This window comes from Ips typographus, linkage group LG9, assembly GCF_016097725.1.
Source record: "Ips typographus isolate SLU linkage group LG9, UJ_Ityp_2.0, whole genome shotgun sequence".
NCBI lineage: Eukaryota > Metazoa > Arthropoda > Insecta > Coleoptera > Curculionidae > Ips > Ips typographus.
Genome location: NC_138430.1, coordinates 8390916 through 8413983, shown reverse-complemented (window position 1 = coordinate 8413983; position 23068 = coordinate 8390916). Strand labels below are relative to the sequence as shown.

Sequence of the window (23068 nt, the reverse complement as noted above, 5' to 3'; positions counted from 1 at the left end):
AAACTGGTTACAAAGACAATTTTTAAGCCTCTCAAGTCAATTTTCACCGTTTCAAAGTAAATTCCCTGGTTTCTAAGTCAATTTTCAAAACTAAAGTCTTTTAATTTGTCTGAAACTAGGAAAACTGGCTACAAAGACATTTTTTAAGCTTCTTAAGTCAATTTTTACCGTTTTCAAGACAATTTTGACGTTGGGTTGGGTTGGTTTTGGGTCTTTGAACGTAATAACTCAAAGTTTCAAATCAGAATTTTATAAGAGATACTTACTTTGTCAAATTGAACAAGTAAAGTAAAAAAAAATTAAAAATGGAAAAAAAATTAATTTATTAATTTTTTATTTTTTTTTATATTTTATTACTTAATTGAAGAAGAAATTAATTGTATTTTTAAGCGTCTTAATCTAAATTTAATCTCGTTTTTTAAAACTTGTGATACCTTGTCTATACTTTTCATAAATAGCCAACCTAACTCAACTACATAGGCAACACACACATGAAAACAGTAAATTTTAAAAAAAATTCTAAAAAAATGTGAATATGGCAAATTTGAATTTCATAAAAGCTGAGAAAGTCAAACATTCCAACAATTTTAAGATATCCTGTCTCGTCAAGGTTTTCCTGCATTTTTCGCAAGTAGTGTAACAATTTTAAAATATTTTTTAAATTTTTTCCTGATAGTGACGCTATTATCGTTTGAATATAAATCGCAAAAAATCTCACAACCCTTCAGTAATTCCGAAAACATGGACTTGCTTAAACGATTCCTCTTGCTGATTTTTGTCGTGTCAGGTAAGTTTTTACTGCAATAAAACTTTACAACCAAGTGAGTTACAGTAGGTCAAGCGAAACAACATGGAACAGTTCGACACATTAGAGGGGATGATGATACATGTGATTTGATTTGTCCTGGACAGCCAGTATTACATGTTCTATCCAGTTTACTGAAAAACTGCACTTCAGGAAATGTGCCTGTAACTACCACAACCACCAACCCTACAACTTTGACCACGGAGCAACCAGGTGAAACTACTACCAAACCTCAAAACGCCACATGTCCAGGTAATTTATTTTCTTCTTAGCATTTTGCTATTAAAACACCAATAATTTACTTAAACACTACAACAACGAGTCTGACAAGCATACACCAGTTTGGTTTCGCATTGATAAGTGTGCCAGCCAAATTTATTTTGATTTTGATAGACCAGTCCTAAGCAGTTATCGGAATTGGTCTCATTTCCCGGGTTTTTAAGAAAATTCGAGTAATCAACCGGAAAACCGGTATTAATCCAAATGAATTGCTTTGCACAAGAAGAACATCTGGTAGATCCAATCCATATACCGTCATTGAAGTTATCTAAAAGTTTAATTTGAAAAAGTTTTCTTTTGCAAGTAGTAAACAACTTACAAACTTCATTTTGTGTCAAAACCTTGTTCATTCCAGAGTATTTGCTTATATCAATGCCTGTTGTTGTAAGTAAAGCGTTTTTTAGGAACAAATAAATTTCTTTAATTACGGAAGGTTTCTCGGTTTTTGCTAGTTCTTCAAAGTAACTCACTAAAGTATTCTCAGTAGTAAAATCACGAATTCCTCTTTTCAAACACCATTTTATAAATTGGGCAAAAATACCTTGATTTGATTGTAAAGGTCCAGCAGGTGTAGTTTCTTTTACAGCTAAAAATTAGTAAAAATACAAATTTACTTCATCAGTAATTGCAACAAACTAACTTTGAGAAGTTTCTCCATTTAATTCTTTAACTAATGCAGCTTCTTCAGCTGCATTGATTGGGCTGGCAATTTCCATTCCATATTGCAAACACAATACAACTGCATCGTTAAAATTTACTTTTTCTGTTGCTATTATGTATTGTTTCTTACAAGTAAGTGCTTCTGCAATATAAATATTAGAAAGGTTTTATTAAACCATGAAAATAACTTACTTGTAACTTTAAATCCTGACAACGTTTGGTCAGTGTGGATGTCGAAGCTGCTGTCTGAAACATATAAGTAACACTTTGATCACCTTAAACAAATTATTTCTTACTGTCATCTATTTTGATATTAGTAGAACTAGAAATTTGTGCAAATATGAAGAATACAACGTAAGGTAGGATCATTGCGCTCTGATGATGATTTAAAACACTACTGAGTGCTGATTAACTGGTTTTCCGTTGAATATAAAACGCCTTCCCAGGCTTCATAAATGTAAATAATCTAAATTGAAGAACATTAAGATTATACTTGTAACCTGTTTTAGAGTGAAAAAGTAACAGTACTTTAATTTTATGCACAAGAAACACATTTTCAGATTCAAATAAATTGCTTAAATGTATGCAAAGTTTTTTTAAATGGGTGTAAATTAATAGTTTTTCAGGTGGAATCTGTCAGTATTAAAAATTACACAAGTTAAGGATATTTTTGATGGCTTTTTGTATTATGGGACGTTCACACAGTCAGATTTATTATGTCTGACTTTATAATGTTACAATTTTAATTTGTCTTCAATCTTCACCACTTTTTACAATTATGGGTCATGACACTAAATAGAGCAAAACAGAAATACACTAAATAATTATTAGATAGTTATGTTGCTGATTTTATGTAAAAAATGCAGGGATGTAAAATTTCCGGAAAATTAAATTTATGGAAATTTTTCCAGAAAATTTTCGGCAATTGTCCGGAAAAATTGGAAAATCTGAAAATTCAAAAATAATTTGTTTTTTACATTTTTGTTCTATTAACTTGAAGGTATTCAGGCAATTGAGACCTGTAACCTGAAACGTTCCTGTGATATTGAGCAAAAACTGCAAAAACCTAGAGTCAACTTTGACGCCCTCTAACGGCTAAACGGGGCAACTTAGCCCTGCCCGCTGAACGTCACGTGATAGTCCCGTTCATTAGCTTTCTTTTGTTATACGGTAGTTTTATACCGGGTGTTTCAAATAAGCGAGTTATGGACGATTTTCTGAAAAAGTGCACAAAATTATCTAACTTAGGGAGTTTTTGGGCCTACTATACTAACGGCGACTATTTTGGACTTTCCTTAATTAAAGTGATTTTTAAACTAATTTGAACCTGGAGAACACAAATCTGACGTCGATTTTGCTCTAACTGGCACCGTTTCGGAGATGGCTTTGAAATGATGTCAATTTTGACACTTTAGGGCGTGGCACCCTTGCAAAAGTACATTTTGACAAATGACACTTTACGTCATTTTTATACTATTAACCTGAAGATATTTAAGCAGTTGAGGTTAATTTTGAAAATAAAAAAATTTCTGAAAAAAATCAAAAGGTCACCCTTGAAAATTCTTGACAATTCCAGTTTTTAATTTTTCAAGGTCAAACGGTGCATAATACCTAAAAAGTGTGTAGAAGGTAGAAGTTGCATCCCATCGAGGTGCATTTGCGGTAAAAACTTCAGAGTTCTAACCTGAGATCGTTCCTGAGATATTGAGCAAAAACTGTTAAAAACGAGAGTCAACTTTGACGCCCTCTGGTGGCTAAACGGGGCAACTTAGCCGTGTCCGCTCAACGTCACCTGATAGCCCCGTTCATTAGCTTTCTTTTGTTATACGGTGGTTTTATACAGGGTGTTTCAAATAAGCGAGTTATGGACTATTTTCTGGAAAAATGCACCAAAATTTCGCTCAAATTGGGAATTTCTGCTGTCGAGGAGAGTGGTCAAAAAAGTAAGGCTATAGGAGCAAAAACAATTGAATATCGATACAAACATTTTACATCAAGTAGGCCTAGAATATGACGTAGATTCCAAAAATCGAATAAAAAATTATAAGTTTGTTTTGTTGCTCAAATTTGGGACACCCTGTAGTATACTGATGGATTATCTAGCAATAAAGTAGACTTAATATTCATAAGATTCATATTTGTTTTTTTTTTTTTATAGAATGAAAACAAGTTACAAGGATGTTAAAAGTTCAATAAATCATCCTGTAAACTACTCCATTGTATTGTCAATAACTCGGTTATTTTGACAATTATCGGGTGGTTCAATATACCAATTTGTAGCCCTTGAAATTCTCTTTTGACCACCCTGTATAGCGTTTTTAGCTAAAACGTCGAATAACTGAGTTATTTACTGTTAAAACTGAGTTGTTTGTTGTAAAGTTTGATTTTGACAGTTTTTATTGTGACAGCCCAGAAGGGAGAACATATAGAACATCTATTCAATTAAATCAGATTACTTACTATACCCTTGCATAAATTTATAAATAATATTTAATCATTTCGTCGTTTTGTAAGCCGAGCTTAATTTAAGTGTGGGTTAGACTGTGACAGTACAGATGAAAAAAGTCACACTCTAAACCACACTTAACTTAAGTTATGCTTAATGGCGGTTAGATGTCTTAAATTATCTCATTAGAATGCATGATAAGTTTGACAATAACAATGATAAGTTTGACAGTTGTTTTCCCTATCATGGAAAATTTTTATTTAAGCATAAAGTAATTTTCCGGTAAATTTCCAAAAATTGAAATTTTCCGACTCGAAAATTACCGCTTTTACATCTCTGAAAAAATGTACTATTTTGCAGTGTGTAACCGGGAATATATTGTAACTCCAATCAGAGCAACATTTGAAGAAGCCAGACTTTTGTGTCTTCAATACGGAATGGAATTAGCTAGTCCGCAAAACTCTGAAGAACAAAAAAAGGTCAACGCTGCTTGGCCAGGGCCAGCAAGTAAACTCATCATTTTTCATCCAAATCATTAATACTGAACTGGTGAAATTTGTAGTAGGTTGGAACAAAGGAATATGGATCGGGGCTGAAAGATGTTCAAAGTGTCACAGTACGTTCGTTTGGGTAAACACGGGAAAACCGGTGCTCATTACCAAATTTTTGCTTAATGAGCCCGATAATGTCCAAGAAGGATGCATTGAACTGGTTAAAAACGAGAAAGGAGAATTTGGATGGAATGACTATAGCTGTTCAGAACAACTTGGATTTGCTTGTCAGACACGATGCTGTATTAATGGATGCAATTTGTAATATTCTCATATGAAACCTTTGGTGTTATTGTTCTTATCAAATTTAATAAATTAAAAGCTATATACAGGGTGATAAAACTGTGAATAAACCAACACTACTATGTATTACAAAATTTACAACGATTGAAGGCAAACTACAGATTGACATAACAGATAAGACACTATGCCTAACTGGCAATATCTCTAAAATCATAATTTGAATTTTCTCTACAAAATCAACTATTTACCGATAATACCACATTGGCGTTAACAAGCTAAGTGTTATAGAAATTACTTGGGATAAAAATGTAAATACTTCACTTAGGAAAACTAAATTATTTAGAATAGTTTCGTTTACCTGTTTTTTAGATATTACAAAAGTAATACTTATTTCCAAATAATTTTTTTTTTCTTAAAAAGTACAGCTCCAAAACAAATTTTTGCATTTTCTACATCAACTTATGAACTCTGGCATCAGAGGGGATTTACTACTTTCATCAAAAAACATCTCAAAATAAAATCACGTTTTAATGCTTTTACTTGTTTATTATACCTATACGGTGATACCAAACAGTTTTAGTTTCTGTAATTATGCCATCTAATTATTGTTGCAACAACATTTGCTTTGACAAACAAAACTTAACAAATCATCACACCTCCAATCATTCCATTTCAATACTGTTTTTTCCGGTTCATACCTAAGGCAATTCTGGACGTTGCCAGCGTTATTGGGTTGGTTAGTGTAGAAGTTTCTATAAACTACGGGCTTTCCGGAAGTAATCCAGATAAATTCGCTAAGACAACCAGTACATCGGCGCCCTCCAATCCAGAAAATGTCTATTCCTAAATAAATACGAGTAAAAATTTGGGACATTTCTAATATTATATTTTACCAGGAGCAGTTGCACGACAAGTTTTTTCTATTGCTGCATTTTCATCAGCTGACATTGGACTAGCAATCTCCATGCCTATTTGGTTGCAAAGATGAACAGCAGTGTTAAAGCTGACTTTTTCTTTTCCAACCAGATATTTTCTAGAACATACTGGGCACCCATTGGCATCTACTGCTATAGAAAAATATTTTCATTAATAAAAAATATTAAAGCTATTCTGTGGTAAATATGACTTACTTGCACGGGATTCAATTGTTATAGGATCTGTTTCTATCAAAGTTTTGTTTGTAGGAGCAGATGGTCCGGTTAATTCCAATCCGGAGTCTAAATAGAAAATTAACAAGAAAGTAGAGAAATTCAGTTAAACTAAAAAGTCTCACCGTCCATGCCCATAGACGCAGCATTTCCAATATGAAAAATCAGGAAACTTAAAACAAACACTCTTAACATGTTTAAGCTGTATAATGTTAATATCTCAGACAAGTCAGCCCTTTTATACACATTTCTACCAACTGATTTGAATATGTCGTACCTATATCAAAAGTTTTTTATTTTTGAGCTAACATAAAACTTGCTATTTAGTTTACATTTTTTTTTTGAAATTAATCAGAAAGTTTTTTCTTAAAACAACTGGTTTATCGAAACCACTTAAAAGGTTCATTCCAACTACCTGCATGGAATGTTTTTCTCCGACTTACAGGTAATTATAGTAAGGTTTGCAAAATGGATCAATTTGTTGTAATGCAATAACTGAACTTATTGTATTAGGAATTATCTATAATACCTCTTCTACACCATTTACACTTGTAGTTTAGAAAGCGACTGTGGAATTTTAGAAACCATAAGATGGATTTAAAAAATATCACTTGTATTTCAGAAAAGGTACTTTCAATTTTAGAATAATAACTTTGATTTTCGAAATTGCAATTTGTATTTCAGATTAGTCACTTGTATTATAGAAAAGAGCAGTTGGATTTTAGACATGGTCATTAGTAATTTGGAAAATTAAAGTTGAGCAAAAAACGTAAATAAAAAAAAAGTAAATAAGTAAAAAAAGTAAATAGTTTAACGAATATTTTTAATAACATTGTGATTTAAGCAGTTCAATAAAAAATCGATTTATCTCGAAAACCGTTTATTTTATCGAAATAAAGAAAGAGTACAATTTTTCGATAAAAATGTCAAGAGTATCCATTAATGGCGTTTGCAGCTGAAAATAATGGCAGCTGTCAAAGTTTAAGCAAATTGTGTCTTAGGTCCAGTTAGTTCCTGCCATTCGAAGACGAGATACCTGGTTTTCATGTCAAATAGAAGGTCTCTTTCGATAAAACATTAAACCCAATAATCATTACAATATACAAAGTGTTTCAAATGTTACGGCCAAAAACGTTAATTGGAAGGCAGTTTTCTTTGGGGCTCGATATTTCCCTTAAGAGCGACTTTTAAAAAAAATTATATGAACAAGTCGTAATATTTTGACCTCCCCTGCATGCCCCCGAGAGATTGTCATATAGTTATGGGACACCCTGTATATTTTATATAAATTAATACTCCCGATGGACGGGTTTTTTTGCTTAAAGTGATATTAAAAAAAAACAATAAACTAATAACCACATAGAAACACAAAAAAATCTGAAATTGAAATAACGCGTTCTAAAATACAAGTGACGAATCTGAAATACAACTTACGTTTCCTAAAACCAAATTTACGATAATGAAATACAAGTTATAGATTCTGAAATCCAACTTATATTTTTAAAATCCAAGTGATATTTTCTAAACTACATGTGTAAATCGTGTAGTATTTTTTCAAAAAAGCAATAAATTCAATTTTCATTTTCATTTATTAGGTTCGATGTGAGCATACAGTTTTAGATTTGTCCACTTAATTATTGTTACAACAACATCTACTTTGACAAACAAAACCTCTCTCTGTATCACAATTTACATCATTCCATCCGTATGATGTCTTTGTCTGCGTATCTTGTACAATTTCAATACAATTTTCGGTGTTGCCTGAATTATCGGGTTGATTAGACTGAAAATCTCTATAAACAACTGGTTTTCCGGAAGTAATCCAGATAAACTCGCTTAGACAACCTGTACACCGTTTTGCTCCGATCCAGAGAACACTTCGTCCTAAATAGATAAAATTACATATTTTAGACTATAAAATATATAAACATTTTACCAGGAGCAGTTTTATAAGCGGTGTGCTCTATTGCTTTTTCTTCTTTAGCTGACATTGGACTAGCAATCTCCATGCCTATTTGGTTGCAGAGAAGAACAGCTTTGTTGAAATTGACTTTTTGTTTTCCAACCAGATATGTTCTAGAACATTTTGAGCACCCATTGGCATCTACAGCTAAAATATGATTTTTATTAATATTCAAAATAACTTCTAACTTAATAATACTCAGGTATAAAATATAGCTGTTTTTCTATTTCACTTACTTGCACGTGCTTCAACTGCTATGGAGTCGGTTCTTATCAAAGTGTCGTTTGATGTATAAGATGGTTCCAATTCAGATGCATAGTCTAAATAAAAAAATGCAATCAGTATTAAGTACCTTAAGCAGAATAAATTCAAAGTTACCTGCAGTGACAATAGATGCAGCATTTCCAAAATGGAAGACCAAAAGACTTAAAGCACACACTCTCAACATGGTTAAGCTTTGTAATACAAACTTTTGAGATAAGCAGGCTTTTTATATATATTTAGTTAGCACATTTATTGCGAATTAATTCAAACTTAATTTTTAATTAATATTAACTTTTTAATGGTTTGATCGTGTCAACAACCTGGAATTCCCACGAATCTTTGTTAGTTGTATCGTACATTATCCTATAACTGTACATTTTTTATTACATAATTTGTCAACTGAATGACAGAACTTCTACGACAAAAATTTACATTAAACCAATACACCAAATGCTGTAGGTAATTTGTTATATTCCCTTGTAATACGGAATTATCTATAATCTCTCTTCTTGTGTTTTTTTTTTGCGTAGTTATTACGGTCAAAGGTAAAAGTAATACATTCAATTTTCAATACATGCTGTTCCTTATTTATTCTGTCTGAACATTTTTTTACATCAACATTTGGTTTGACAAACAAAACTTGACAATGTACTACAACTCCGATCATTCCATTTATAAAGGTTGTATTTTTCATCGTTATAAAGTTCAAGACAGTTTTCGTTTTTGCCCTGATTGTTGGGTTCGTTGGACCAAAAGTGTCTATATACTACTGGTTTTCCTGAGGTGATCCAGATAAATTCGCTTGGACAATCTGAACACCGTTTTCCTCCGATCCACAATCTTTCTATTTCTAAATAGATAAATGCAAATACACACTTTTCAAACTGTAGACCTGAAAATGTTTTACCCGGATCAGATTCAAAACAAGTGTGTTCTATTGCTTTTTGTTCATCAGCTGACATTATACTAGCAATCTCCATGCCTATTTGGTTGCAAAGAAGAACAGCATTATTTAAGGTTACTTTTTGACTGCCAACCATGTATTTTCGAGTGCATACGGGACATCCATTGGAATCTACATCTAGAACAAAAATTAGGTTTTCATTATACTGGTTTTAATGCCTTCGTTTTCCAAGAAGTATAAGGAAAAATATCGTTCATAATTCGTTCAAAAATAAGTTTTCCGTGCTTGCATGACTTCATACGCGCACGGAAAAACCTTTATATTTCTTCTCCTAATGAAATACACACTATTTTATTAACACATAAGTTTATTTAATTTCACTTACTTGCACGTGATTCAACTTCTATGGAATTCGTTCTTAGCAATGTTTCGTTTGGTTTATTAGGTGGTTCGGTGGTTACTATCAATTCCAAAAAAAGTTGGAAATCAGTAACAAGTAAGCTAAAAGCAAAGTAGATTCAAACTTATGTTACCTGTAGTGGGAATAGATGCAGCATTTCCAAAATGGAAGACCAAAACACTTAAAGCACACACTCTCAACATGGTTAAGCTTTGTAATACAAACTTTGGAGACAAAGAGGCTTTTTATATATTTTTTAGTTTATCAGTTTGGAATAAGTTTAGAGTTATCTGTCTGAAATATTGTTAATGAGAGTCCAACATTTTTTAATCAGTTTGCTTAAGGTCGTGGATTAATTGCATGAGATTATAACTAGCTATAAATAAGCACAATTGGAAATTCCGCAGAAAATCAAAACCAACTTTTATGCAAGTGTATATTACAAAGATCTACATTATTTACAATTTACAAAAATCACAAAGTTGCAAATCAAATTATGGATGGAAAAGAATTGACAAAATTGAAATTGACTCAAAATTAAAAAAAAAAAAAAAGTTTTCCCAGTGCCAAACTGTCTTAAACTGTCCTAACCAGTTTAAAATTGATGTTTAGGTCCTGGAACCTCCAGTAGTCAGGAGTGGCCACTGCTGATTTCCCGGTAGGAAATATATTTAGAAGCTGGTGACAAATTACCTAGGACAGAGCACAGCAGAACACAGGGAAAACGGATAAACAGCTTCAACACTTGTTCTGGCAACCTAAAAGGTACCCAAAAGCCGTTTAAAGTAAACTAATATAAATTTAAGAAAAAAAACTTACAAAACTATGTGGAAGTTGAGGAAAAGCTATGGGATTTAAAATTTAACATAATCTTAATTACGTAAGTTAGAGACTTGGTGGTTCTCTGATTTTTTTAAGTTAAAGAATCTTCTTTTCCCTCCCATTGCTGTAAACCAAAAGGATTGGTCTAGAAGAGAAAGTCGCTACAAGTCCAGGAATTTTCCCTTTCGGGAAGTTCCCAGAGTTGCATGGGCATCCTATGTCCTGGGAGAAGGATACTAACGGAATTGCTCTTCTTGTCCTCCATTTCTTCTTTCTTCGTCAACTCGTCCATCTCTGGTGGTCCTGGCAAACTATACGATGTCCAAACAGCCGGCTTTCGCCCGTCTGTTCTTACATTCTAAAGTTTTAGGGAGTTAGGGACTGGTGAGTGGGGGAGAACCTATGTATTTTAGAGATATTGCCAGTTAGGCATAGTGTCTTATCTGTTATGTCAATCTGTAGTTTGCCTTCAATCGTTGTAAATTTTGTAATACATAGTAGTGTTGGTTTATTCACAGTTTTATCACCCTGTATATAGCTTTTAATTTATTAAATTTGATATGAACAATAACACCAAAAGTTTCATATGAGAATATTACAAATTGCATCCATTAATACAGCATCGTGTCTGACAAGCAAATCCAAGCTGCTCTAAACAGTTAGAGTCATTCCATCCAAAGGCTCCTTTCTCGTTTTTAACCAGTTCAATGCATCCTTCTAGAACATTACTGGGCTCATTAGGCAAAAATTGGGTAATGAGCACCGGTTTTCCCGTGTTTACCCAAACGAACGTACTGTGACACTTTGAACATCTTTCAGCCCCGATCCATATTCCTTCGTTCCAACCTACTACAAATTTCACCAGTTCAGTATTAATGATTTGGATGAAAAATGATGAGTTTACCTGCTGGCCCTGGCCAAGCAGCGATGACCTTTCGTTGTTCTTCAGAGTTTTGCGGACTAGCTAATTCCATTCCGTATTGAAGACACAAAAGTCTGGCTTCTTCAAATGTTGCTCTGATTGGAGTTACAATATAGTCCCGTTTACACACTGCAAAATAGTACATTTTTTCAGAGATGTAAAAGCGGTAATTTTTGAGTCGGAAAATTTCAATTTTTGGAAATTTACCGGAAAATTACTTCATGTTTAAATAAAAAATTTCCATGATAGGGAAAACAACTGTCAAACTTGTCATTGTTATTGTCAAACTTATCATGCATTCTAATGAGATAATTTAAGACATCTAACCGCCATTAAGCATAACTTAAGTTAAGTGTGGTTTAGAGTGTGACTTTTTTCATCTGTACTGTCACAGTCTAACCCACACTTAAATTAAGCTCGGCTTACAAAACGACGGTGCAAACGGGGGTAAATGATTAAATATTATTTATAAATTTATGCAAGGGTATAGTAAGTGATTTAATTGAATAGATGTTCTATATGTTCTCCCTTCTGGGCTGTCACAATAAAAACTGTCAAAATCAAACTTTACAACAAACAACTCAGTTTTAACAGTAAATAACTCAGTTATTCGACGTTTTAGCTAAAAACGCTATACAGGGTGGTCAAAAGAGAATTTCAAGGGCTACAAATTGGTATATTGAACCACCCGATAATTGTCAAAATAACCGAGTTATTGACAATACAATGGAGTAGTTTACAGGATGATTTATTGAACTTTTAACATCCCTGTAACTTGTTTTCATTCTATAAAAAAAAAACAAATATGAATCTTATGAATCTTAGTCTACTTTATTCCTAGAAAATCCATCAGTATACAGGGTGTCCCAAATTTGAGCAACAAACCAAACTTATAATTTTTTATTCGATTTTTGGAATCTACGTCATATTCTAGGCCTATTAGTTATATAAAGTGATACTTTATATAACTAAAACTTTTACTAGTTATATAAAGTAAAACGTTTTGTCACTCTAATCAGTTTTGAAAAGTGTCACTTTATATGCCAAAATTAGAAAAAAAATACTAAAGCTATTCTGTGGTAAATATGACTTACTTGCACGGGGTTCAATTGTTACGGCATCTGTTCCTATCAAAGTTTCGTTTGTACGACGTAATGGTCCGGTTAATTCCAATCCAGAGTCATAGTCTAAGTAGGCAATCATTAACAAATAAGCAAAAATGTTGATAAACTCAGTTAAACTAAAAAATCTTACCGTTTCTGCTTATAGTCGCAGCATTTCCAACATGGAAAATCAGGAGACTTAAAACCAACACTCTTAACATGTTTAAGCTGTATAATGTTAATATCTCAGACAAGTCAGCCCTTTTATATACATTTCTACCAACTGATTTGAATATGTCGTACTTATATTAAAAGTGTTTATTTTAGAGTAATCAGAGGGACTTTTTTCTTAAAACAACTGGTTTATCGAAACCACTTAAGGTTCATTCCAACTACCTGCATGGAGCGTTTTTCTCTGACTTATCACAAATGTGGGATTTTATACATCAGTGCAAAAATTCACAGGTAATTAGTTAGGTTTGCAAATTGGATCAATTTCTTGTAATGAAATAACTGAACTTATTGTACCTATTAGGAGTTTTCTGTAATCTCTCTTCTTGTATTTTTTCAAAAAAAAGCAGTAAATTCAATTTTCATTTTCATTTATTATGTTCAATGTAAGCATACAGTTTTAGATTTGTTCACTTAATTATTGTTACAACAACATCTACTTTGACAAACAAAACTTAACTCTGTATCACAATTTATATCATTCCATCCGTATGCTTTCTTAGTCTGCGTATCTAGTTCAAGTTCAATACAATTTTCGGTGTTGCCTGAATTATCAGGTTGATTAGACTGAAAATCTCTATAAACAACTGGTTTTCCGGAAGTAATCCAAATGAATTCGCTTAGACAACCTGTACACCGTTTTCCTCCGATCCAGAGAGCACTTTGTCCTAAATAAATAAAATTACATATTTTAGACTATAAAATATATAAACATTTTACCAGGAGCAGTTTCATAAACGGTGTTCTCTATTGCCTTTTCTTCTTCAGCTGAGATTGGACTAGCAATCTCCATGCCTATTTGGTTGCAGAGAAGAACAGCTTGGTTGAAATTGACTTTTTGTTGTGCAACCAGATATTTTCTAGAACATACTGGGCACCCATTGGCATCTACAGCTAAAATATAATTTTTATTAATATTCAAAATAACTTCTAACTTAATAATACTTAGGTATAAAAGTAGCTGTTTCTCTATTTCACTTACTTGCACGTGATTCAACTGCTATGGAATCGGTTCTTACCAAAGTTTTGTTTGATCTATAAGATGGTTCCAATTCAGATTCATAGTCTAAATAAAAAAATGCAATCAGTATCAAGTACCTTAAGCAGAATAGATTCAAAGTTACCTGCAGTACCATTAGACGCAGCATTTCCAAAATGGAAGACCAAAAGACTTACAGCACACACTCTCAACATGGTTAAGCTTTGTAATACAAACTTTTGAGACAAGCAGGCTTTTTATATATATTTAGTTAGCACATTTATTGCGAATTAATTCAAACTTAATTTTTAATTAATATTATCTTCATTTTAATGGTTAGATCGTGTCAACAACCTCGGATCTTTGTTAGTTGTATCGTACATTATCCTATAACTGTAAATTTTTTATTACATAATTTGTCAACTGAATGACAGAACTTCTACGACAAAAATTTACATTAAACCAATACACCAAATGCTGTTATTATTTGTTATATTCCCTTGTAATACGGAATTATCTATAATCTCTCTTCTTGTATTTTTTCAAAAAAAGCAGTAAATTCAATTTTTATTTTCATTTATTATGTTCAATGTGAGCATACAGTTTTAGATTTGTCCACTTAATTATTGTTACAACAACATCTACTTTGACAAATAAAACATAACTCTGTATCACAAGGTTTATCATTCCATCCATATGACCTCTTTATCTCCCTATCTTGTACAATTTCAATACAATTTTCGTTGTTGCCTGTATTATCAGGTTGACTAGGCCGAAAATCTCTATAAACCATTGGTTTTCCTGAAGTAATCCAGATAAATTCGCTTATGCAACCTGTACACCGTTTTCCTCCTATCCAGAGAGCTCTTTGTCCTAAATAGATACATAAAATTACGTATTTTAGACTATAAAATATATGAATATTTTACCAGGAGCATTTTCATAAGCAGCGTTTGCTACTGCCCTTTCTTCAGCAGCTGACATTGGACTGGCAATCTCCATGCCTATTTGGTTGCAGAGGAAAACAGCTTGGTTGAAATGGACTTTTTGTTTTCCAACCAGATATGTTCTAGAACATACTGAGCACCCATTGGCATCTACAGCTAAAATATGATTTTTATTAATATTTGAAATAACTTCTAACTTAATAATACTCAGGTATAAAATATAGCTGTTTCTCTATTTCACTTACTTGCACGTGATTCAACTGCTATGGAATTGGTTCTTACCAAAGTTTCGTTTGATCTATAAGATGGTTCCAATTCAGATTCATAGTCTAAATAAAAAAATGCAATCAGTATCAAGTAACTTAAGCAGAATAGATTCAAAGTTACCTGCAGTGACAATAGATGCAGCATTTCCAAAATGGAAGACCAAAAGACTTAAAGCACACACTCTCAACATGGTTAAGCTTTGTAATACAAACTTTTGAGACAAGCAGGCTTTTTATATATTTTTTAGCCAACCACTTTAGTGTTATCTGTCTGAAATATTGAAAATCGTTTATTTGTCTTAACTTTTATTGAAAATTAATTCAAAAAAACCACCGTCTTTACAAGTTTATAACAACTGTTTGATTGTATCAACAAAGTGGAATTCTCTTGAGTCTTTTTTAGTTTTATCATGCAACTGCACAATTTACATTTGCATTTTTTCCCAGTTAAGTAAAAAGTATTTTGCTACTGTTTGAGGATCCTATTCATAGTTTTGAGACCAGGAAATAAGTTAGTAGCATTTGTGGTTAAAATACAAAATTATTGTTTTTCCCTCTATTTCTTGTATTATACTTTGAATTGATGTAATTAAATATTCTTTGAACTCGTAGAGCTGTAAGATTTACTCTTCCAATTACTCGATAGTCAAGTTTTTAGAAAATTTACATATCAGAAGATGTAAAAAGGAAACAAAACAAATTCTATATTTAAAAAGAAGATTGCAAGTTGGCTCATTAAAATTTGCATATAGGGACTGGCGTTAATCAAAGCTGCATTAAATTTGCATACCTGCTTGATTATATTTATTTCTGATACACATCCTCAAATGATTTAAATTGGTTATAGCATTTTTACCTAAAGGATTTTATCGAAAAGTACTAATCCATATGCCCACAGTGGGGTAGCGAGTATATTATGATTTTTTAAACTTTTGTAGAGCAAGACATTAGGGAAACAGAATAGTATTTTTCAAGAGAATTTATTTTGTACAGAAGTACATTTTAACCGTTTAGTTCTTTGTGCATCTACAATATACATTGTGTCCCAAATTGGTTGTACATACTTGTATTGGGATCTAGGTAACCATAAAAGCTACAAAGTCGATTAAATGAGGAAAGTTTTAGAAAATTTCGAGTGAAACTTATTCCCGGTTGCCAAGATTTCGGAAAACTGAGAAATTGTCATAGATTACGTTTTGTAACATTTGCTTATAGCTTCTTAACCAAGCCAAAAATATAGTTTTAATAACATAAATTCTTATAAATGCCAATTTTTGATTTTTGCATTTTTTAAAAGGGTTTGTAAATATTATTATTTCATTTCTAATGCGCAAAAACACAAGAATTTGTCATTATGGAAAACGAATAACTGCAACAGTTTCAGCACAGTGATTGGTCATAAAAAACAGCTTTCAGCTTACTGCTTTTCCTTGACCAATCACAAACTACAAACAGTGTTGTGATTGACACAGTTGACAGCATTAATAAAAATGTAACTTTCTAAAAACAAACCAAATATAATGAAATTTTGATTAAAACAAAGTAATAAAATTCAATTTTCAATACTTATTGTTTATTATGTTCGATGTAAGCATACAATTTTAGATTTGTCCGCTTAATTATTGTTACAACAACATTTACTTTGACAAACAAAACTTAACGCTTTAGCACACTCTAAATCATTCCATTCATATGTCTTTTTCTGCGCATTTTGCTGAACTTCAATACAATTTTCGTTGTTGTCTAAATTATCAGGTTGATTAGGCAGAAAATCTCTATAAACAACTGGTTTTCCGGAAGCAATCCAGATGAATTCGCTTAGGCAACCTGTACACCGTATTCCTCCGATCCAAAATCTTACTATTTCTAAATAGATCAAATAACATATTTTAGACTATAAAATATATAAAAACATTTTACCAGGAGCAGTTTTTTGAGCAGTGTTTTCTATTGCCTTTTCTTCTTCAGCTGAGATTGGACTAGCAATCTCCATGCCTATTTGGTTGCAGAGAAGAACAGCTTGGTTGAAACTGACTTTTTGTTGTCCAACCAGATATTTTCTAGCACATACCCTACATCCATTGGCATCTACAGCTATAAAACATAATTTTTATTAATAAAAAAGATACTAAAACTATTCTGTTATAAATGTGACTTACTTGAACGGGATTCAATTGTTACGGAATCTGTTCCTATCAAAGTTTCGTTTGTACGAGGTAATGGTCCGGTTAATTCCAATCCAGAGTGATAGTCTAAGTAGGCAATCATTAACAAATAAGCAAAAATGTTGATAAACTCAGTTAAACTAAAAAATCTCACCGTTTCTGCTTATAGTGGCAGCATTTCCAATATGGAAAATCAGGAGACTTAAAACCAACACTCTTAACATGTTTAAGCTGTATAATGTTAATATCTCAGACAAGTCAGCCCTTTTATACACATTTCTACCAACTGATTTGAATATGTCGTACTTATATTAAAAGTGTTTATTTTAGAGTAATCAGAGGGACTTTTTTCTTAAAACAACTGGTTTATCGAAACCACTTAAGGTTCATTCCAACTACCTGCATGGAGCGTTTTTCTCCGACATCACAAATGTGGGATTTTATACATCAGTACAAAAACTCACAGGTAATTAGTTAGGTTTGCAAATTGGATCAATTTCTTGTAATGGAAATGTACCTATTAGGAGTTATCTATAATCTCTCTTCTTGTATTTTTTCAAAAAAGCAATAAATTCAATTTTCATTTATTATGTTCGATGTAAGCATACAATTTTAGATTTGTCCACTTAATTATTGTTACAACAACATCTACTTTGACAAACAAAACTTAACTCTGTATCACAATTTATATCATTCCATCCATATGATGCCTCTGTCTGCGAATCTTGTTCAATTTCAAGACAGTTTTCGGTGTTGCCTGAATTATCAGGTTGATTAGACAGAAAATCTCTATAAACAACTGGTTTTCCGGAAACAATCCAGATAAAGTCGCTTAGACAACCTGTACACCGTTTTCCTCCGATCCAGAGTTGACTTTGTCCTAAATAGATACAATTACATATTTTAGACTATAAAATATTTTTAACATTTTACCAGGAGCAGTTTTATAAGCGGCGTTCTCTATTGCCTCTTCTTCTTCAGCTGAGATTGGACTAGCAATCTCCATGCCTATTTGGTTGCAGAGAAGAACAGCTTGGTTGAAATGGACTTTTTGTTTTCCAACCAGATATGTTCTAGAACATACCGGGCACCCATTGGCATCTACAGCTAAAATATGATTTTTATTAATATTCAAAATAACTTCTAATAATACTTAGGTATAAAAATAGCTGTTTCTCTATTTCACTTACTTGCACGTGATTCAACTGCTATGGAATCGGTTCTTACCAAAGTGTTGTTTGATCTATAAGATGGTTCCAATTCAGATGCATAGTCTAAATAAAAAAATGCAATCAGTATTAAGTACCTTAAGCAGAATAGATTCAAAGTTACCTGCAGTGACAATAGATGCAGCATTTCCAAAATGGAAGACCAAAAGACTTAAAGCACACACTCTCAACATGGTTTAGCTTTGTAATACAAACTTTTGGACAAGCAGGCTTTTTATATACATTTAGTTATCACATTTATTGCGAATTAATGCAAACTTAACTTTTAATCAATATTACCTTCTTTTTAATGGTCAGATCGTGTCAACAACCTGGAATTCCCACGAATCTTTGCTAGTTGTATCGTACATTATCCTATAACTGTACATTTTTTATTACATAATTTGTCAACTGAAAATTTACATTAAACCAATACACCAAATGCTGTTATTATTTGTTATATTCCCTTGTAATACAATAACTGAACTTATTGTATTACTCACATCGCGTTTGATCGCCTCTTCTGCGGATGGTGCACAAGTTTTAAGCTCTTTTTTCCCCATAGGGTCTCACCCAGCCCTAAATGGGTCTAGTTTAAGTTTTTTGTTTTAATTTTAATTTAATGTGCTAGAGTTAGTTTTTTCTCCATAATGAGCTTTGTTCGCCTATTGAACTATGTTAAATTCACTAATTCGTTATAACATGGGTCTCTCTGTCTCTCCCCTTGTAAAAAGACAGTAGTCACATTGATCGACTGATTTGAGGTTATTCTTGTAGCTCCTGAAGATGGTCATTTATGTGACCGAAACTTGTTGAGCAGACCTTACCATCTAAGGTCATAATAAAGTATTGTGGAGAAGACTGTTTGTCATTTCCTTCCTTTCGTACTCTTGCGACTCCACTGAAAGAATATGGACTACTACTTCTTTCCAATAATTTTGTATTTTAACCACAAATGCTACTAACTTATTTCCTTGTCTCAAAACTATGAATAGGATCCTCAAACAGTAGCAAAACACTTTTTACTTAACTGGCAAAAAATGCAAATGTAAATTGTGCAGTTAACTTGTTGTATGATAAAACTAAAAAAGACTCGAGAGAATTCCACTTTGTTGATACAATCAAACTGTTGTTATAAACTTGTAAAGACGGTGGTTTTTTTGAATTAATTTTCAATAAAAGTTAACACAAATAAACGATTTTCAATATTTCAGACAGATAACACTAAAGTGGTTGGCTAAAAAATATATAAAAAGCCTGCTTGTCTCAAAAGTTTGTATTGCAAAGCTTAACCATGTTGAGAGTGTGTGCTTTAAGTCTTTTGGTCTTCCATTTTGGAAATGCTGCATCTATTGCCACTACATCAGGTAACTTTGAATCTATTTTGCTTAAGTTACTTGATACTGATTGCAATTTTTTATTTAGACTATGAATCTGAATTGGAACCATCTTATAGATCAAACGACACTTTGATAAGAACCGATTCCATAGCAGTTGAATCACGTGCAAGTAAGTGAAATAGAAAAACAGCTATATTTTATACTTAAGTATTATTAAGTTAGAAGTTATTTCGAATATTAATAAAAATCATATTTTAGCTGTAGATGCCAATGGGTGCCCGGTATGTTCTAGAAAATATCTGGTTGGAAAACAAAAAGTCCATTTCAACCAAGCTGTTTTCCTCTGCAACCAAATAGGCATGGAGATTGCCAGTCCAATGTCAGCTGCTGAAGAAAGGGCAGTAGCAAACGCTGCTTATGAAAATGCTCCTGGTAAAATATTCATATATTTTATAGTCTAAAATACGTAATTTTGTGTAATTATTTAGGACAAAGAGCACTCTGGATCGGAGGAAAACGGTGTACAGGTTGCATAAGCGAATTTATCTGGATTACTTCAGGAAAACCAATGGTTTATAGAGATTTTCGTCCTAGGCAACCTGATAATACAGGCAACAACGAAAATTGTATTGAAATTGTACAAGATAGGGAGATAAAGACGTCATATGGATGGAATGATAAACCTTGTGATACAGAGTTATGTTTTATTTGTCAAAGTAGATGTTGTTGTAACAATAATTAAGTGGACAAATCAAAAATTGTATGCGTACATTGAACATAATAAACCATAATGAAAATTTAATTTATTATTTTTTTTAAATTGAAAGTTTATTATATTTGGTTTGTTGTGCCGTTTACTTGTATGATAAAACTAAAACAGGCTGGAAAGAATTCCAGTTTGTTAACACAAACTGTTTGCACTTTGTGCACATTTTATTGTTAATGTGGGTGCGTGACCTGATAAGTTATCAGGTACCGTATTTTGCGATTTTTGTCGGGGAAGTGATGGTTTGTGGTCGTGTTTCTTTGTGTCAGGTGCCATATGGCCAATTTAATCATCCCCAGTGTTATATGAGTCCTATCCCACTCACCAGTCCCTAACTCCCTAAAACTTTAACAGACGGGCGAGTTGACGAAGAAAGAAGAAATGGAGGACAAGAAGAGCAACTCCGTCAGTATCCTTCTCCCAGGACAGAGGATGCCGATGCAACTCTGGGAACTTCCCGAAAGGGAAAATTCCTGGACTTGTAGCGACTTCCTCTTCCAGACCAATCCTTTTGGTTTACAGCAATGGGAGGGAAAAGAAGATTCTTTAACTTAAAAAAATCAGAGAACCACCAAGTCTCTAACTTACGTAATTAAGATTATGTTAAATTTTAAATCCCATAGCTTTTCCTCAACTTCCACATAGTTTTGTAAGTTTTTTTTCTTAAATTTATATTAGTTCACTTTAAACGGCCTTTGGGTACCTTTTAGGTTGCCAGAACAAGTGTTGAAGCTGTTTATCCTTTTTCCCGGTGTTCTGCTGTGCTCTGTCCTAGGAAATTTGTCACCAGCTAAACTCCATTTCCTACCTGGAAATCAGAAGTGGCCACTCCTGACTACTGGAAGTTCCAGGACCCAAACATCAATTTTAAACTGGTTAGGACAGTTTAAGACAGTTTGGCACTGGGAAAACTTATTGTTTTATTTAAATTTTGAGTCAATTTCAATTTTGTCAATTCTTTTCCATCCATAATTTGATTTGCAACTTTATGATTTTTGTAAATTGTAAATAGTGTAGATCTTTGTAATATACACTTGCATAAAAGTCGGTTTTGATTTTCTGCGGAATATCCAATTGTGTTCATTTATAGCTAGTTATAATCTCATGCAATTAATCCACGACCTTAAGCAAACTGATTAAAAAATGTTGGAGTCTCATTAACAATATTTCAGACAGATAACTCTAAACTTATTCCAAAGTGATTAACTAAAAGAATAGAATAGAATTCAAATATCGGATAAAAAGTTGGTCATTCTATTTAAAAAAACATAAGTTTGATTCGTTACTCAAATTTGGGACACCCTGTATAATAACTGTTTAGCTAAGAATAAAGTAGACCTAACGATCTACTAGTTTTGTATTTAACGTTTTTTGCTAAAATCAAAATTATGGAAGTTAAGGGGGTGGTCAAAATTCAATCAATCACCCTGTACCTATTAGGAGTTATCTATAATCTCTCTTCTTGTATTTTTTCAAAAAAGCAATAAATTCAATTTTCATTTTCATTTATTATGTTCAATGTAAACATACAGTTTTAGATTTGTCCACTTAATTATTGTTACAACAACATTTACTTTGACAAATAAAACTTAACTCTGTATCACAAATTCTATCATTCCATTCATATGATGTCTTTTTCTGCTGATCTTGTATTATTTCAATACAATTTTCGTTGTTGCCTCTATTATCAGGTTGACTAGACAGAAAATCTCTATAAACAACTGGTTTTCCGGAAGAAATCCAGATGAATTCGCTTAGGCAACCTGTACACCGTATTCCTCCGAGCCAGAGATGAATTTCTCCTAAATAGATCAAATAACATATTTTAGACTAAAATATATAAAAACATTTTACCAGGAGCAGTTTTATAAGCGGTGTTTTCTATTGCCTTTTCTTCATCAGCTGAGATTGGACTAGCAATCTCCATGCCTATTTGGTTGCAGAGAAGAACAGCTTGGTTGAAATTGACTTTTTGTAGTCCAACCAGATATTTTCTAGCACATACGGCACATCCATTGGCATCTACAGCTATAAAACATAATTTTTATTAATAAAAAAGATACTAAATTTAAGTTATAAATAAGACTTACTTGAACGGGGTTCAATTGTTACGGAATCTGTTCCTATCAAAGTTTCGTTTGTACGAGGTAATGGTCCGGTTAATTCCAATCCAGAGTCATAGTCTAAGTAGGCAATCATTAACAAATAAGCAAAAATGTTGATAAACTCAGTTAAACTAAAAAATCTCACCGTTTCTGCTTATAGTCGCAGCATTTCCAATATGGAAAATCAGGAGACTTAAAACCAACACTCTTAACATGTTTAAGCTGTATAATGTTAATATCTCAGACAAGTCAGCCCTTTTATATACATTTCTACCAACTGATTTGAATATGTCGTACTTATATTAAAAGTGATTTATTTTAGAGCAAAAATAGAACTTGTTATTTAGTTTGCAGTTAATCAGAGGGACTTTTTTCTTAAAACAACTAGTTTATCGAAACCACTTAAGGTTCATTCCAACTACCTGCATGAAGCGTTTTTCTCCGACTTATCACAAATGGGGGGTTTTATACATCAGTGCAAAAACTCACAGGTAATTAGTTAGGTTTGCAAATTGGATCAATTTCTTGTAATGCAAATGTACCTATTAGGA

The 23068-nt window shown here is 32.4% G+C and overlaps 7 protein-coding genes and 1 long non-coding RNA gene across 13 annotated transcripts; 2 read left to right on the top strand and 6 right to left on the bottom strand.

Moving 5' to 3' along the window:
- The first annotated feature begins 493 nt into the window (after positions 1 to 493).
- LOC145734146 (uncharacterized) lies at positions 494 to 21456 on the top strand. The gene is made up of 3 exons (XR_014179350.1): positions 494 to 787; positions 833 to 1057; positions 21123 to 21456. It is a non-coding gene; the product is annotated as an uncharacterized LOC145734146 (long non-coding RNA).
- Positions 1046 to 6396, bottom strand: LOC145733911 (uncharacterized). The gene is made up of 9 exons (XM_081986943.1): positions 6258 to 6396; positions 6115 to 6201; positions 5878 to 6051; positions 5585 to 5827; positions 2041 to 2148; positions 1937 to 1990; positions 1725 to 1886; positions 1404 to 1670; positions 1046 to 1352 (listed from the first exon to the last, which is right to left on the bottom strand). Exons 1-9 carry the CDS (start codon positions 6325 to 6327, stop codon positions 1108 to 1110), a joined length of 1410 nt encoding a protein of 469 aa, XP_081843069.1. The 5' UTR covers positions 6328 to 6396; the 3' UTR covers positions 1046 to 1107.
- Positions 7703 to 8629, bottom strand: LOC145734140 (salivary C-type lectin 2-like). The gene is made up of 4 exons (XM_081987306.1): positions 8474 to 8629; positions 8332 to 8415; positions 8069 to 8242; positions 7703 to 8016 (listed from the first exon to the last, which is right to left on the bottom strand). Exons 1-4 carry the CDS (start codon positions 8541 to 8543, stop codon positions 7763 to 7765), a joined length of 582 nt encoding a protein of 193 aa, XP_081843432.1. The 5' UTR covers positions 8544 to 8629; the 3' UTR covers positions 7703 to 7762.
- Positions 8943 to 22949, bottom strand: LOC145734135 (salivary C-type lectin 2-like). Of its 6 annotated transcripts, none has more exons than XM_081987299.1 (4): positions 9797 to 9881; positions 9649 to 9723; positions 9267 to 9440; positions 8943 to 9209 (listed from the first exon to the last, which is right to left on the bottom strand). In XM_081987299.1, exons 1-4 carry the CDS (start codon positions 9864 to 9866, stop codon positions 8974 to 8976), a joined length of 555 nt encoding a protein of 184 aa, XP_081843425.1. In that variant the 5' UTR covers positions 9867 to 9881; the 3' UTR covers positions 8943 to 8973. The 6 variants fall into 6 exon arrangements, with proteins under 6 accessions (XP_081843425.1, XP_081843426.1, XP_081843424.1 ...); XM_081987298.1 differs by lacking the exons at positions 9267 to 9440; positions 9649 to 9723; positions 9797 to 9881 and adding exons at positions 16854 to 17027; positions 17093 to 17185; positions 22663 to 22792 and having other exon boundaries at positions 8959 to 9209; XM_081987296.1 differs by lacking the exons at positions 8943 to 9209; positions 9267 to 9440; positions 9649 to 9723; positions 9797 to 9881 and adding exons at positions 16490 to 16799; positions 16854 to 17027; positions 17093 to 17185; positions 22663 to 22866.
- On the bottom strand, positions 11021 to 12819 carry LOC145734141 (C-type lectin mosGCTL-1-like). Its single transcript, XM_081987307.1, has 4 exons — positions 12662 to 12819; positions 12502 to 12594; positions 11390 to 11536; positions 11021 to 11334 (listed from the first exon to the last, which is right to left on the bottom strand). The coding sequence occupies exons 1-4, from the start codon at positions 12729 to 12731 to the stop codon at positions 11081 to 11083; spliced, it is 564 nt and encodes a 187-aa protein (XP_081843433.1). The 5' UTR covers positions 12732 to 12819; the 3' UTR covers positions 11021 to 11080.
- Positions 13096 to 15184, bottom strand: LOC145734138 (salivary C-type lectin 2-like). The gene is made up of 7 exons (XM_081987304.1): positions 15055 to 15184; positions 14913 to 14996; positions 14650 to 14823; positions 13866 to 14593; positions 13724 to 13807; positions 13462 to 13635; positions 13096 to 13409 (listed from the first exon to the last, which is right to left on the bottom strand). The coding sequence occupies exons 4-7, from the start codon at positions 13933 to 13935 to the stop codon at positions 13156 to 13158; spliced, it is 582 nt and encodes a 193-aa protein (XP_081843430.1). The 5' UTR covers positions 13936 to 14593; positions 14650 to 14823; positions 14913 to 14996; positions 15055 to 15184; the 3' UTR covers positions 13096 to 13155.
- On the bottom strand, positions 17667 to 18587 carry LOC145734139 (salivary C-type lectin 2-like). The gene is made up of 4 exons (XM_081987305.1): positions 18431 to 18587; positions 18289 to 18372; positions 18032 to 18205; positions 17667 to 17978 (listed from the first exon to the last, which is right to left on the bottom strand). The coding sequence occupies exons 1-4, from the start codon at positions 18498 to 18500 to the stop codon at positions 17725 to 17727; spliced, it is 582 nt and encodes a 193-aa protein (XP_081843431.1). The 5' UTR covers positions 18501 to 18587; the 3' UTR covers positions 17667 to 17724.
- LOC145734137 (salivary C-type lectin 2-like) lies at positions 19517 to 20448 on the top strand. Its single transcript, XM_081987303.1, has 4 exons — positions 19517 to 19673; positions 19732 to 19815; positions 19905 to 20078; positions 20135 to 20448. The coding sequence occupies exons 1-4, from the start codon at positions 19601 to 19603 to the stop codon at positions 20386 to 20388; spliced, it is 585 nt and encodes a 194-aa protein (XP_081843429.1). The 5' UTR covers positions 19517 to 19600; the 3' UTR covers positions 20389 to 20448.
- Positions 22950 to 23068: the final 119 nt, after the last annotated feature.